Raw genomic sequence first — 17,625 nt, 5'->3', positions numbered from 1 at the left:
TAGATATATATAGATATAGATATATATAGATATAGATATATATATATGTATGTATGTCTATATATATATATATATATATATATATATATATATATATATATATATATATATATATATATATATATATATATATATATATATATATGTAAGCTTATAAGTACTGCCTTACTTCTCTTTAAGAAAGAAAGATGTAATGATACTTGATTGAAATGATTCCATGTCTTGGTGGGTTTGCCTAGCTTATTGTCAATATCTTTACACCTGTTTTTAAGGCTTATTGACTGAAACGGGCTTTCACGAAAAAAGTTAGGGCTTTGCTACAGGATACACCCTCCACAAGTTAAGGAAGTAAAAATAAAGGTGTATATTTCTGTTTTATTTAAACCTTTTAAGTTTGTATGCATTGCTCCATTTGGCTGTTTTAGTTTTTTTTTCTTTCTTCAGTAATATTTAATCTCCTTAAAGAAAAAGAACATATGCATTTTACTTTTTTTGTATCTCTTTAGTAATATTTTACTGTAAAAGGATAACTAGTATTTAAACCTTTTATGTTACTTTATAAAGTTATTTTACACAATGTTGAAAAATTAATAAGAAAGCTACATATTTTGGCAGCTGCTGCTTTAATTTTCAATGAAGTGAAAAAAGTTCTCCAAGAGAAAACCTCAATGAAGAAGAAACAGTTTGCACTGTCTAAAAAGGAGAAACCCTCATTTATAAAGGTTTGCTGCAGATGACTTAACTGAAAATAAATGAATAGTTCCTATGTGTATAATACATATTTATCTATTTTACTTATGCCTTTATTCCAGCAACTTGCAACATCTGAGGTACAATTTGTTACATTACTTTTGTTTTTTGCAGCACAGGCAGGTGAAGTGACTTCCTCAGGGTCACACAGTGGTGTCAGTACCAGGATTTGAATTGACAACTCCGGGTTTGCTGAAATATTACTGAAGAAAGAAAAAAAACGAAAACAGGCAAATAGGGCTATGCATACAAATGTCCATCCATCCATTATCCAACCCGCTATATCCTAAATACAGGAGCCAATCCCTGCCAACACAGGGCACAAGGCAGGAAACAAACCCCGGGCAAGGTGCCAGCCCACCGCAGGGCGCACACACCCACACACCACGGACAATTTAGAATCGCCAATGCACCTAACCTGCATGTCTTTGGACTGTGGGAGGAAACCGGAGTACCCGGAGGAAACCCAGACAGACACGGGGAGAACATTCAAACTCCATGCAGGGAAGCGAACCCGGGTCTCCTAACTGGCACCTTTCACTGCGCCACCATGCCGCCCGCATACAAACTTAAAAGATTTAAATAAAACAGAAATATATACCTTTATTTTTACTTCCTTAACTTGTGGAGGGTGTATCCTGTAGCAAAGCCCTAAGTTTTTTCATGAAAGCCCCTTTCAGTCAATAAGCTTTAAAAACAGGTGTAAAGCTAAACTTGCAGCAACGCTATTCAATTACACTTGCCTAACGCCACTCCTAAGGGGAGATACTGTGGGATCTGGGCATCCGTCAAAGCACCAATCACAGGCCCGATTAGAAAGCGGGAAGCTGTGATTTGTCGTCTCCTTCCCATGTAACAATCACAGCCCGTGTTGCAATGCACTATGTATGTATGTATATATGTATATATGAAGAGGATGGATGGATGTATATGTGTGTGTTTATGTATGTGTGTATATGTATGTGTAAATATATTTTGATATGTGTATATATATATATATATGTATATATATGTGGATGTGTATATGTATATACTGTATATATATATGTATATATATGTATATGTAGATATGTGTATATATGTATACTAGGGGGCTCCGCCCACTGCTCGCTTTGCTCGCCAACCCCTGGTGTTGTGAATGACAAAGAGCGTGATGTATGAATGAGATATAGAATAGTGTGAAGGTGTAGATGATGCAAATAGAAAGCAAACAATAAAGTGTGTGGCATAGTGTAAAGGTTTATTGGAAAATTTCTTTGTACACGCCGTTTAAGTGTAAAAGGTAATTCCAGGTCAGAACTTGTAAGGTCAATGAAGATGGTCATTGTCGTGATCAGAGTCAACTTTGTCAGAGCTTAGAAAGAGTTGTGTCTCTCCAGGAAGTAATGCAATGTCTTGGGTATTTATGTTTTCCACATTAATATTTTTTGGACATAATATAGTGCGTTGTGTTAAAAGGGGCATTTGGTCTAATGAGATTGCTTCTCTGTAACTAAGTCGTCGCAGATAAAGGCTTGAGGAATTGTAATAATATCTGGGTGAAGTCTATCTGTATTGGTGAGTGTACCATCTCCCAGTTGTAATAACCAATTGTTATGATCTGGATCTGGACATCGCATGTTTTGTACTAACTGTATCTTTTGAAAGCAATGCCAATTGTCTGCGTATTTTAAGGTGCACTGAACAATAGCTGAGCGCATGGCATGTGGAACAATAGCTAAGCACTGTCTAAAATCTCCTCCTAATAAAAGTACCTTTCCTCCAAAGGGAATATTATTATTCATCAACGTTTGTAGACGTTTATGAATGGTGTTGAGTAAGTGACTGGATGACATTGTACATTCATCAATAATTAACAGTTTTGCAAGACGGATGTCACGTGCAGTGCTACTGTTTATGTTCATAGTGGATAGCGATTTGTAGGATCTAATGCAGTTCATAAAGTTTTTACTTTCAGGTACATCATTAGTTAGAAGGTTCTGTGGATATTCAGGATATGAATGTAAAGGAGGCAGTCTAATTTGACCCATTTGAGAACAACGTGTAAAGTCATTACTTGTATTGCTAGTTGTTTCTTCAGGGAAGTTAAGTGAATGACAATGATTGCAAATGACATTCATTAATCCCAATGAATTTTCCTGAATAGTGGACTCATTATTGAACGCGTTGTCAGCTAACGCAAGCGTTTAGCAGGTGTCTGTCGTTGATGTCTGTGACCTGTATGTTTTGCTTGTGCCGTTTGAGAGGCACGTCGTTGTATGTCCAGTATTTGGGACGTGTTGTTTTAGAGCTGTAATCGATTTGCCTGTTCTGTGTGAGAAGCCCGTTGTAGTTTACGGCGTGCATTGTTTGTATTGAGCCTTGCCCGTTTTTGTATGTCGGTCAGTTGAGCTTTCTCTTTTTGGAGCCTTGCCTGCTTGTTTTCCGGCATTTCAGATGCGCGGTGTAAACGTCTGGGTTTATTTATTTTGTCCCCTCACTGCCGTTTCTGTATGTCTGAGACCGGAGGTGTTTCATTTTGAAGCCGTGCCTGTTTCGATGCAGCACTGTGAGACGCGCGCTGCATGCGTCTACGTTCAGTGTGTCTGTCCATTTGGGTTCGTTTCTGTAACTGTGTTAGTTGAAGTTTGTGTTTTTGGAGCCGAGACATTTTTTCTTCTAGAAATATGGATAAGTAATAAGGAGGATCGCACTCACTGTTAATATGGAGCCTTTTCTGCGGTTGAACGGTTAATAGTGCCTCATTGTAATGAGATCCACCTATGCTGCATAGTGTGAATTGTGTTTGGTCCCGTTATCCGAGCGGTATCGTTTTGTACCCGTGATCGTGAATTCATGACTTGTTTGTTCTTGAGCGTGAGAAATATGGATAAGTAATAAGGAGGATCGCACTCACTGTTAATATGGAGCCTTTTCTGCGGTTGAACGGTTAATAGTGCCTCATTGTAATGAGATCTACCTATGCTGCATAGTGTGAACGTGTTGAGATGACGTATGTTTAATACGGACGGTTCATTTAGAAATGGGGCTTTGTGTGTCATTTGTTATTTATGTTACTGTGGTCGTGGGTCTGAATTGTCGTTTTTGTGTACGTTTCGTGTGCTATGTCCGTAATCTGTCCCGTTTCGTGTCCAATGGGCTTTGTGTGGTGCTCGCGGCTTCTTTTTTTTTGTGTGCTAGGGGCTTGTTGAATCCTCCTCTTTGTGTGTGTCCCATTTCGTGTGCAATGGGTTTCGTGCTCCTTTTTTCTGTAGTCTGACTCCTTTTTTCTGTGTGCGATGTCTCATTTCTTATTTTACGTTGCATTCCATCCGGTTCCCGTTGCTTGCGGGGGGGGGGGATTTGTGGGGCGCCTGCGCAGTACGTCTTTTGCGTCCACGGCCCATTGCCGGATGTCCCTGCGTCCATCCGGTTTAGCATTCTCGGTTAGTAATGTGGATATGTATATGTATATATATGTTTACATAACCTCTTTAACACACTACTTCTCCGCTGCAAAGCGCGGGTATTTTGCTATATATATATATATATGTCAATGTATGTATGTATATATGTATGTCTATGTTTATATATATATATATATGTACATATGTATATATATATGTAGATGTGTAAATTTGTATTTGTATATATATGTATATGTGGATGTGTATATGTATGTATATATATGTATATGTAGATATGTGTATATGTAGATATGTACTGTATATATATCTATATGTATATATATGTTTACATAACCTCTTTAACACACTACTTCTCCGCTGCGAAGCGTGGGTATTTTGCTAGTGTTCTATAAAACTGCAGATTATACATCAGGCTATTTGATTGATTGATTCATTCATTCATCCATTTCCTAATCCACTTATCCAGTTTAGGGTCATGGTGGCTGAACCCTCTTCCAACAGCACTGGGCCCAAGCGCAAATAGAATGGCAGTCCATCTTAGGGTACATACTCATACTGGCCACCAACAACCTAGTACAAGTATATTCATCATTCTTTTTTAATAATAGTGACCAACAAATTCCAAACTTGTGCATTTCATTGTGGGCATGAATTCTAATCAAATTGCAGATTGTGACTTCTTCCATTTGGATCTACTTTACATTTGAGGGATGTGGTACAGAAAGAAGTTGTCTCTATTAGTCCTGTCTGCTATTTGTACATACTTTTTTAAAGGGGCATAAAACATTGGACAGTGGTGATAAATAGTTGTGTAGAATTACTCCCCGGTGTGTGTCCAAGTGGTCTGAGTGAAAGAATGTGATGTACTCTCGGACAATAACCGTATAGAATATCCTCTCAGCTGTGGGACACTAATACATACTGTGTATCAGGTTTGGTTAATTATCTACAGCTCAGTTCTGCTTGAGCAGACCAGTTTGTCTGCAGCCGAGATCACTCACTGAGAGGCAGCCTTTCGAAGGAGGATCTGTCTCTGATGATGGGCTCTGTGTGCACACCAAGTGAAGGTAACAGTGTCAGTTATTAGCCATTCACCTCTGCTAGAGCAGCTGCCTCATCTATCTGCCTAGGATTAGTTAACCTGTAACAATGCCTGCAGCAGTCAAGGTATCCCTGGAGGGCTTCAAAGTCGAGACTGAGGAACTGGAGAAAGCTATTTCCGGATGGGAAAAACATGGACCAGACCACCTGGTGCCTGCTTTCCTTAGTAAAGTACCACAAGAAGTACTGAAGAAATTCCCACATACCAAGAGAGTGGGGAGTTACTTGGTGGGTAAAATGATCAACAAGGGCTCGTTTGCCAAAGTTATGGAAGGACTGCACGCCGGCACAGGAGAGAAGGTAAACAGTGCTTGAAATGGGTTAATAATTCAAAGAGTGTGGAGGGGTCTCTGCATCCCTTGAGTCTCTCAGTGTCATAAAAGCTGGATCCTTTGGAGCGCTTCAGCATTGGAAATGAGTCTCTGTGCGGCACTGTGCTAATGAAAAGCAGAAGGGAAAGTAAAATGTAATTCACATCAACAAGTTATGATTTGTTTGGCTTAATTCCTAAAATCAGTCAGTGCACACAATGGTTTCAATGAGTGATGTTCAAGAGAATACAAGTTGTTGATATGAAAGTGTGAACACATTTATTGTAGTAATATCAAATAAAGTAAAAGACGGGCAGTTAATGGTTATCTAAATACATATATATAAAACATAACATATATATATAAAACAAAACATTTTTATAAAGTGCAGTTGCGGGTTCTAAAAAGAGATCTAAAAACCTCTTTTATTCAGTCCAGACACCCATTCATGGCAAGAATATTATTATAACCTGACACAATCTGTTTTTTAACTGTTTTCAAGAAAAGAAGTTACAGTATTTATGTTGTAGACAGTTAACCAACAGGATAATCTTTTTATCATAAACAAGACGAACATGTAAAAATCTACACAGATCTACACTTTGATTCAACCATACTTCATGAGACTTCCTTATCTAGAGACAGGAGCCAAAAAATAAATATTCTGGGAGCATTACATGCTGGTACAAAACAGAAACTTAGAAAATAAGTAAATATATATTCAAACATAGACAAAAATGGTTCTCACAAGCAACCAGAAAAACATTTTCAAACTGTTATTTAGAGAATGTCCTTACTGCTCCTCAAAATGGAATACCTTTCAAATGCTAATTAGTAATAATTAAAAATATGCAAACACTAATAATTAATAATTAATGTAATTAAAGTTGCATATCATTCTCAAACCCTTTTAATAAAATTCAGGGACATGGGGAACTAAAGTCTATCCTGGTAGCATGGGGCACAAAGCAGGAAACAGCCTGGGATGGGGCACTACTCCAGTACAGGACCAATTCACGAACATACTCACTCTCAGATTGGCACCAGTTTAAAGTGTCAGTTAACCTGATCTGCACACATTTGAGGATCTGGGGGTAACACCGACGTGCAGTATATATGACAGGGTTAAACGTGCAAACTCCACAAGGAGAATAGCTGGCTGTGGGATCCAACTCTGAAAGGTAAAGACAGTAGTGTTAACCATTGTGCTAGTTTAATTCAAACTAATGCAAACATTTAGAGCGTATTATGACCAGTACAGAGGGGTATAGTGGTAGTGCTGCTGCATCACAATGAGGAAACCGGGGTTTGAGACTCCAGTGCTCCCTGTATGGAGTTTGCCTGTTCTTCCAATCTCCTCGTGGGTCTCCTCTGGGTACTCTGGTTTCCTCCAGCAGTCCAAAGTCATGAAGGTTAGGTCTAAATTGGCCCTAATCTGTGTTCACATTGAGATTGCCTTGTGCTTGGTGATTGTCAAGATGAATATCCATCCTAAGCTTCTCTTTCTATTTCAAAATATTCCAATATACATCAATAAATCATTTTTAAGAAATTAGATTCAACCATAACCTCATTTATTTGGAATTCAAAACATTGATGTATCCAAAGAGTGACCCTACCAAGACCTAAGGCAGAAGGTGGCATGGCTCTACCTAAATTTCAATTTTTTTACTGGAATATACAAGCTATAAAAACCTGGACAATGACATTAATAGATGAACAGACACAGGCTTGCTCCACAATAGAAATAATATCCTGCAATACTTCCTTATATTCCTTGCTTTGTACCTCAGTAAGGACAAGTCATCGCCAATGTACTAACAATCCAATAGTGCTTCACTCACTCAGAATATGGAACCAATGTAGGAAGAATTTTAAGATAGAGAAGCTTTTTTCTCTGGCACCTCTGCATGAGAACCACCTTTTTCAACCCTCTCAAATGTACACAGTTTTTAATGTTTGGAAAACATTCGGGATTAAATCACTTAGAGATCTGTATATAGACAAAGTCTATGCATTCTACTAACAATTACACTCTAAATTTAACTTTCCAGCAACACATTTCTTTCACTACCTTCAAATTAGAACAAGAATATGGATGGATAAAAAGTATACAATATTTTAATATGAATTCATAAGCCTCAAAACTGAATAAATCAAAAGAATATATTTTTGAAAATTGGGTATTAAAGTTGTTGTTAGGCTCCTGGATACATGCTGGTTACGTAGTGTGTTCAGTTAGTTCCTTTTTATACTTCTCAATATGTTAAGGGAGTTAAATTTCAATAATTAATGAGAAGAACTAGAAGGCTATTAAAATCCTACAAAAAAGGTTCCCTGTTTAAATGCAGAACAAGAGCTAAAATGTTATGATATAATAGAATCCACAATGGCAATGGCAGCAGTTTATATGCCTATTTCAGCTCACCAGTGCAAGACCCTGATAGAGAAACCTACTGGTACATCCAAACTAATTCATTCTTGATATGGGCCAGAGGCACTGCATTTAAAAAAAAATAAAATAAAAACATGATATTAATAAAAGTTGGCTGTATCCAGCTGTATTGAAAGATAAGATTTAAGTTTGGCAATCTATGAACTGCAAGCTTTGAGATACTTCCTTTTATTATCAAGCTTATAAAATCTAGTTCAGGTTTGTGAGGGCTGAAATGTATCTTGGAAGCACTGGGGGCAAACCTGCTTAAGGTGGTAGTTCATCAAAGGGCACATTCATTCACATGAGAGTATTCAGCATTTGCACAATGCAGACGTCTTTGGGACTTGGTAGGAAAGCAATACACGAGGAAAAGCTTACTGAGACATGGGGAAAATGTGTCATCTCCATACAGACACTGATCGATTCGAGTGTAGGGCTCTGAAACAGTGAGACAGCAGCGCTAACCACTACTCCACTTATGAGATGCAACACATTACATTATTGGAGCAGCTCCGACAAGCTGGCCACACTCCCAGTGCGGTCTCGCGCTGTGAGTTCCTGGTGTTCACTTCATTGCGCCGCTCACATGGAGGCCTGTTGGAATATATTTTGCTGTAGATGCAGTCAGTCTGTCACCACATACACTTATAGTTGACGCTAGTATGATTCACTATGTGTCAAAAATTATGGCTTTCTGATGATTTGCTGATGTTACTGCAAGTCTTTATCTTGATCAAATTGAATGATCTAAATCCAAAATTCAAGCATGTACTGCACAACCAAAATGGATGCCTACTTAATTGGAATGAATCCATTTCTGTTAAACAACTAAAAATGTTGCTAATTGGAATGTTAAACAGCTTTAACATTCACGTGTGCCTATAAAAAATTTTCAGGTAAGATAACGATAACAAATTGTTATAGGAAAACCAAAGTGGACTGACATTCAGTATTATTAAAAATTGTGATTGATAAATATTGTGGAAGTCTGCAAACCTTAGCTGGCATCTGACTAACTTAGATAATTCCTAACATGTTACTCATGCCAGTATGGCACCAGAGATCCTTATTTCTACTATAGCAGCACAGACCTACAGAAGTGGATCAGACTCTTTTCAGATTTAGTTTCTAAACCTGTTACTTCTAAATAAGGTTGTATAAAGCTGAGATGTAGCCCAGTTGCATCAGCCACAAGCCAGGAACTGACCCTGGATGGCAAGAACATTCCATCCATCCATCCATTATCCAACCCGCTGAACACAGGGTCACGGGGGTCTGCTGGAGCCAATCCCAGCCAACACAGGGCAGAAGGCAGGAACCAATCCCGGGCAGGGTGCCAACCCACCGCAGGACACACACAAACACACCCACATACCAAGCACACACTAGGGCCAATTTAGAATCGCCAATCCACCTAACCTGAATGTCCTTGGACTGTGGGAGGAAACCGGAGCACCCGGAGGAAACCCACGCAGACACGGGGTGAACATGCAAACTCCATGCAGGGAGGACCCGGGAAGCAAACCCAGGTCCCCAGGTCTCCCAACTGCGAGGCAGCAGCGCTACCCACTACGCCTCCGTGCCGCCCGCAAGAACATTCCTCCACACTCAAACAGACACACTCACTTATATATGGCCAATTTTAAATCACCAACTAAAGTAAGATACACATGTTTGTAGTACCCTAAGGAAAACCCATACAGACACAGTGAGAACATGGTGAGTCCACAGTGACAGCAACCGGGTTAGGATTCAAACCCAGATTAGAAGAGATGTGAGGCAGCATCCTTAAGCACTGCACTAACATGCCACCTAACGTTGTTTCTGTAATCTCTATTTATATAAAATCCAACATCTGTCTGTCTGTCTGTTCCACTTTTCATGAGAGAACTACTTAACGGATTTAGATCTTTTTTTTTCTAGAATTTGCTTGAACATTCCGGTTGATTTTGCGACCTCTCTCTAAGAATCATATTTCACTTGCAGGAGCGATATATTTGCGCTAATCTGAGACAGAGGCTGCGGGCTGAGGGGAGGAGGAAGCGTGACGTCAGGAGTGGGGAGCCAGGCAAGGCCCTTCTCACTGTTCTGTTTCACTACTACGTGGGCGAAGCCATGGGGGGCGGCTACTTTGATATAAAATAACATCACCTTGTTGCATTCGAAAAGCCATGTTACTCTGACATGTACTGTTTTACTCTTGCCATCCTCTGAATTTCTCTCTGTCATTACTGACTTTCCTGGTATTACTATACTACATATATTCAACTCAATTTAATTTATTCTTCTGAATATTCTTATTTATTCTTTACATTCTTTTATTACTTTTCATACAATTGCTTTGTAAAGTACAGTACTTTGTGTTAGCATTGATTACTATATACAGGGTTGGTCAAAAGTAGGCTTACAGCAACTAACAACAACTTTCTTATGGAAAAAAGGCATGCAGGTTATGATTATTACAATAGCTTTATTAACTCAATAGCTTTTTTAACTTAAAAGAATGTTACAATGGCACAATGAAATTAGTGCGATTAATACAAGAATAAACTCTGTGTTTTGCGTATTCGCATCTGCAAAACCTACTTTTGCCCACCCCTTCAAATTCTGAATAGGCATAATGGCGCATGGTGCAGTGATTAGCATTACTGCTTTATACATTAAATATCTTGAGTTCAGCTCCTGTGCCCAGTAATTATCCATGTCGAGTTTGTGAGTTTCCTCCAGCTAATCCACTTTTCCTTCCAAATCACCAAAGACATGACAGTCAAATTATTCTAACTCACAATTCCAAATTGAGCCTGAGTGGGTTTATGTATGAGTAGACCCTGTGATGAACTTGCTCTCTGTTCAGGGTTCATTCCTGACTTGCATCCAATGCTGCTGGAACAAACTCCAGTGCACCTGTAACCTGAAAAAGAATTAAGTGGTTTGTGGAATGGTGCATTATTCTGAAATTGGAAGGTTCAGAGTAGATTAGCATTAGCACAGAACATTAGTAAAAGAAGAACAGAGAAAAAAAAGATATTTGAGCTCTGGAGTGTACAGTAGTAGCATGGTGATGGTGTGCGAGAGTTCAGGCTTTCCCCTACAGACTCTCTTTGCGTTATCATTGGCATTTTGCCCAAATCACAACTTGCCATAGCTATACGTTAAAGAAGTTAAGGGATGAAACCTGCCACACACATGCTAGCACTCATTCTTCTGATTTCTTTAGTTAGGCTGTAATTGAACAAATAAACTACTTGCCAATCATGGATCTGTCAGTCATACAGCAGCACAGCATGTTCGGGAAGTTTTGTGTCCTTATAACCTTACTGAACTTGAAATATCCCAAACCCAGCAAGCTGAGCTGGCATTTCTCCTGTGAGGCACATGGCAGCTGAGCATTTCAAAGTGGAAGCTCTCAGCAGGCATCTCACTTCAACAAGATACTTGTAATGTATTAAGAAAAATTTAGGCAAATAAGGCTCTCGGCCTTTCTTCGTTACCCATCTTTCTCCAAATAAATACTCAAATGGTCTTTGGCTCTTCATCACCATGGTAGCCACCCCACAGATTGAACTCTGTGAATAGCCACAAAAGATTACATTTATTCTAGCTGAAATATTTCTAGCAAATGAATATTGTTCACCCCTGAAAAACATCTTGTCTCTCATGCCTGATATATTTTTCTACTTTCCCTTTGTTGTTCTTTCAATAAAAGAATGCTTCTTTCCCAATTGGTGTAGTAGGATCAATAAGCATCGCTAAGAGAGAGCTGTATAGGCTTCTGTGGTTCTGTTCATGTTTACACATTTATGAGTTCATGTAATGGCATGCCATCTGAAGCTGAAGGTCAGTGAATATCTAAGAGCTGTGCTTGGATAGTCACACACATGTAATGTTATCCAGGAGGATTCAAATGGGCAAACAGTGAGGATGAAGCCATTACAGGGACAGGCATTCAAGATAATGAGGCAAGAGGTGTTGCCGTAAGGACAAAGACACAGTGAAGCAAAGAAATTAGGGGAAAAAAACAAAGTTACTAGCTAGAACCATAAAACACAGTTGCATAAGTACTGAGGTGCAATGATTGACCTCACCCAGGGACTGTCCAAATTATCTCATAATGTGATTATTTCATAGCTATTTCTATACAGCAAATAAATAAATTAGATGGATGGAATTAGAAACAAACAGCACACAATGTTAGAAAACACACAGAGCGCCCTGACTTTATGTGTACAGTACATGTATAATGAGCCTCTGAGCCATTTCTGTACATCTCTGTGTAGTCTATTCTGTTTTTTATTACTTTCTAAATTATAGTTTGTTCTTTTTACCTCATTACATTTTGGTTTAAGGTTATTGGACATAAGCACCACTGCTTTCTGTTTTTTTCTTCATAATCATATGTTTATGTTTCCTACTGTATGCTGGTTGCTACCAAGTGATGCACATGATGTCATGACACTGACGGTATTTAACATGCTGGTGCAAAGCCCAAGGAATTAAACTTTGTTGTATAATAATAAATAAAATGAAAGTCATGAATCTTTGTGTATTTCAGGAAAGGGTATTTAACTTATGGTCAGAGCCTTCGCTTGAACTCATTTTAACTGTGAACTTTGCCTCTTGTTTTGGTTAGTTTATTTTCACAATTGCAATTAATCTAGGTGTTTTTTACACTAATTTTTCTTGTTATTAATTATCTTGTTTATTGCAATTGCAATTAATCTATGTGTTTTTACAATGATTTTTCTTGTTATTATTTTCTTGTTTTTCTTGTTTTAGCATCATTTTGGCAACCATTGTGCGTTGAGCTTTGTCATGACACTACCATATTGTTTATGGTTGCAATGCTGGATGTCACTTAACTCATCCTGTCCTGCTTATATAAGATGGCAGAGCACAGTTTCTGGTATCCAAGCATTTCAATTTATGTTGAAAACAAATGTCTCTATTAGTTTTAGTGCGGATCAAACTTTTTTGCTGTGATATTGGAATTGTGATTTTGGTTTATTGCTTCTGGCCCTGATGATTGGTTCTTTCTGTCTTGATATTCTCACCCTTGCCTGTTATTAGAGTACAGTTCTATCTCTGGATCTTTTTTCTCTCTACTTGTCCACGGGTCACCTTCCTATTTATAAGATGTTCATAATACAGTAGCTACATTTTGAATTCTGAATAACAAACCTCACTCTGTTAACTGATTATTTTTTTGCATGGCTCTGTAAACACTTTTTATTTTCTGATACATTTCTCTAAAAATCAGTTAGCCCTCTGGGGTTGTTTTGACCTTAGTCAGACGTCTCTAATGTATATATTCAGCATATACTGTATAGTACTATATAAATTTGCCAAGATCAGAATATCCTACCTGGTACTCATGTTCTCTGCTTCAGCATGAACTTGATGTACGTGTCCTAATCTGTTGAGATTCACTGTAACCAACCCATTTTATAAAGGCTTCCAATCCATGGAATTATATCATGTGATTCTCTAGATTAGGAGAATGAAAAGAATGGAATGGATAAAATTCAAGAGTAAAGTAGATGTGCATCATCAAAATTGATGTGTGATGTGGTTATATAATTGTTCATACACGCAACATGTCTTATGTTGATATGTGTGTTTAATACATAAACTTTACATTTTTTAAATTAATTTTCTGGTATGTTTACTGGGAGTCATAGTTGATCCTAGATGTCCTGAACAGGTCAAAAAGTCCATTGCAGGTTAAGCTGAGACACACTCCAACAGTCTCTCAGACTCATATGAAGTATCCGTATGAGTTTATTAAAATTTCTTTGCTATATGGGCAAAAATTGAATCCTCCAAAAGAAACTAATGGGAACAAGGGGAGGAATATGAGCTTCATGCAAAACATCATCTCAATCAGACCAGAGGAAGCAGCATCAGCCACTACAGCACTATGCAGGCCAATTTTTATTTAAGATTAATCAAAATTTGTTTTTGTCATAACCACATACCAAGGCAAAATGATCCTGAATAATCAATTTCTTATTTCCAGGTAGCAATTAAAGTCATTGACAAGAAGAAGGCCAAGCAGGACTCGTATGTTTTAAAAAATATGAAGAGGGAGCCCCGTATTCAGCAGATGATTCAACACCCTCACATTGTCCAGCTTTATGAAACAATGGAAACTGAGAACTCATATTATATGGTGATGGAGCTTTGCCTCGGAGGAGACCTTATGGAACGCATTTGTGAAAAGCAAAAACTAGAGGAGAGAGAGGTTAGGAAATACACACGACAGATCATGTCTGCTGTAGACCATCTACATCGCCATGGCATTGTGCACAGGTATGCACACTCCTGCTTTATTTAAAATAATTTTGTTTTTCTATAAAATGTAATGTAATGCCCCAAATAAGCAGAAAGTGTTGCATGACACAGTGAAGGTATGTTGTCAATGTTTTTATTTCTAACTTTTGGTGCATTCTGTCAGCTGAGGCACACTGCAGGAGACTGTACTCCTGTACTCTTAAGGGTGAGTGAATGTTAACCGGGACCTTTGCCTTTGATCCTCCACAGACTTGCAATTGATGCCATCCAGCTCAAAAAGTGTAGTTTTGAATAAAAAACATGCATGGATGCAAAAGTGTCAAATACACTTTTTAATTGTGTCAAGCTGTAAGAAATTAAGCAAGTTGTACAAGCCCACAACATAGTCCCATCATCCAAAAAATAAAAATAACTTATAAGTCATTCTTACCAGACATCATTTGTTAATAACAGAGCTTGAGAAGTTGAGCAAACAATAAAAAAAAACAAATAATTCAATTAGGTAATAAAGATTTAATAATACATTGCAAAAAAAAGCGAAAGAGATGGGACAACAACAATCTGAAAGAATGCACACAAACTGAGAACGAGATGCTGGTTCCTGGGTTATATAATCACTCAGCAGGAAGGGCAGTCAGAGGAAGTGACATCAGTTGTGGAGTGGCAGTCGGTAGTCGGTCTTCCATTGTGCAGGGGGAGAAAGAGAGAAGCCATTAAACCACAGTGCAAACCATTGATTCGATTGCTGTCACCATGTTTTATTTGGTTGATACCTTTAGATAAGGTAACTTACTATCTTTAAAATGCAAGGGTTTACAGGAATTTTATATTAGATGCCTGAACAGGTTAAATGAAATCCTTAGGAATATAACCAGGCAGAGGTGACACTGAACGAGCCACCTTATCCATTAAGGTCCTGTAACTTAGCCAATACACCACAAATCACTTACTCTGAGGTGGCTTATTTTACTAATGTTCTCCAGGAGTCACAAGATTGCAATTTAAATGACAAGAGAGAAATATACAATGCAAAAACTTTGGTTGTAATCATTCAACAGGATATTTGGAGATTTTTAACTAACAATGATTAAAAACGTATTCACCCTCTTGGAAGTTTTCTCATTATATTATTATACAATGTTGAAATGCAATGAATTTATTTTTTTTTTATACTGATCACCAGAAAAAGGTTCTTTAAAGTGAATTCAGATCTCTGCAAAGTGGTTGAAATTCATTAAAAATATAAAACACAAAGCAACTGATTGCGTAAGTATTTGCTCCCTTCACGTCAGTATTTTAGTAGATGCAGCCCTGATAGCACTGAGTCCTTCTGCACAGGTCTCTATCAGCTTTGCACATCTGGGGCCTCATGCATAATGCCGTGCGTAGAATTCGCACTATAACATGACGTAAGCACAAAAGCGGAAATGTACTTACGCACAAAAAAATCCAGATGCAGGAATCTGTGCATTCGCCAACTTCCACGTTCTTCTGCTACATAAATCCCGATCAGCGTGAAAAGTAACGCACGTGCACGCGCCTGCTGTCCCGCCCCAACTCCTCCCAGAATTACGCCTCTTTAAATATGCAAATCAATATAAATAGCCCTTAAGCTCAGCCTTCTGTGAAAAGACAATGGGAAAAGCACGGGGGAAGAATTTCAGCGAATACCAAGTGTAGGCAAAGAAAAACATACTATTTGTTGGTTTAAATAGTGATATAATCAACAAAAGGAGGATGATCAAGTGACAGAGTGTCGGAGAAACTCGAAAGCTCAAGTTCACAAAGTCGCACAGTGCCCGAAATAAAAAAGAAGTTGTCACATATCAAAGTCGCCATGAAAAGGCGAGTCGTATCCCACCATCTGAGTGTCATATGAAAGCTTATTAGGGCACAGACAAAAAAAATAGGCACACAGTGGGAAAAAAGCATAAAATGTCAACTTTAATCTCGAAATTTCCACTTTAATCATGTAGTTTATTTTGCCATTAGAGTAGAACATCACAAACTTCATCTTAAAATCGTTTAATTTACTAGTTTCTCAAATCCCATCGTAACTAAAGTAGCACGTTAAATGCTTTGTTCTGTATTTGATCTTCTATGTGCTCTATGTGTGTGAATCACTACCTGCTTCTTAAATGGGCTTTCTCTTTCTCCGACAAGACACAGAATCCATTACATTCGTGATATTACAGCTCTCTGAATAATTAAAATAATGAGATGTATATGGGATATCTTTTTCATGATGATAGGAATGAAAGCATGTTATTAAACATGGGAACACGGTGGCGCAGTGCTTGTTCATGTCTCACACAAGATGCTTGCTGAGCCATGTGCGACCTTCAATGAAATAATTTATCGCAACAGTACTGTCTCTTTCAAACATACTAACCTCCAATTCTTGTCCTTACTTTTCTTTCTCCAAATACCCAATCGCCACACAATCAGCTCTGTAATAGACGTTAAGCCATCTGTAAGCTTAGAACGACGATTCTTCAAAACTTTTAAGGAACATTGAAATATCTTCGTAGTACATGTTTAATTATTCTATCTATCTATCCTACCAGTGTCACGCCAGCCCAGCAAGAATAAAGCACGAGGTATAGAATAATCCCTGAACTAGCCAGCGCTGCGGCACCGTGTCCTCACATGTTTGATTATTAACAATATAGATTATTTAAATGAAGTTAAAGTTTTATCTGTATAATATAATCAACATATTTTGCTGCATTTCATCTTAAAAATGATACCGTCATTATATGTAAATACGCACTTTATAAAGTGGTGCAGGTTGTGCAATATTATAACTGTTGTGCAAGTTTACAGTGAGGTAATTGTACTTACAAGTACAAACAGTTCTACAAGGAGCACTTGATGGACTGACTGAGTGCGTTTAAAGTTCTTGGGATGAAACTGTTTCTGAACCACGAGGTCCGTACAGGAAAGGCTCTAAAGCGTTTTGCCATGGCTGAGGCAGCGTGTGCTTGATGCTGTATACTGATAATTCTCTTTCCGATCAGCTGCTGCTGTGATTCCAAACTCAGATACAGTGATATAAATACTCCGAGTGGTGCAGTGAGAGTAATATGGAAAAAGATGATCCGCTGTGGCAACCCTTAACGGGAGCAGCTGAAAGAAGAAAAAGAAGGTACAGTGAGAGTAACAACGCTAAAGCAGTTATGGTATTTGGAATACTATGGCTATTCCCTGGACCATTATATTGTTACAGGTTAATTACAATCAGATGCATTACACTAATAAACAATATGCAGTTAGTTTCAGTGTATTTATAAAGCCACGTCAGGAATATGGATCTAAGAAAGAAAGG

General features: G+C 38.1%; 1 protein-coding gene across 1 annotated transcript in view; it reads left to right on the top strand.

The window, feature by feature from the left end:
• The first annotated feature begins 5,306 nt into the window (after positions 1–5,306).
• Positions 5,307–17,625, top strand: part of LOC127527099 (hormonally up-regulated neu tumor-associated kinase homolog) — a 70,232-nt gene continuing 57,913 nt past the window's right edge. Inside the window, exons 1-2 of the mRNA XM_051924731.1 lie at positions 5,307–5,558; positions 14,023–14,315. Of these exons, the coding sequence (XP_051780691.1) occupies positions 5,307–5,558; positions 14,023–14,315 (545 nt within the window). The remainder of the gene's footprint in view (positions 5,559–14,022; positions 14,316–17,625) is intronic.

Source organism: Erpetoichthys calabaricus, chromosome 3 (assembly GCF_900747795.2).
Source record: "Erpetoichthys calabaricus chromosome 3, fErpCal1.3, whole genome shotgun sequence".
NCBI lineage: Eukaryota > Metazoa > Chordata > Cladistia > Polypteriformes > Polypteridae > Erpetoichthys > Erpetoichthys calabaricus.
Note: the sequence above shows the minus strand (reverse complement) of the source record. Positions and strands in the feature narration are given on the sequence as shown.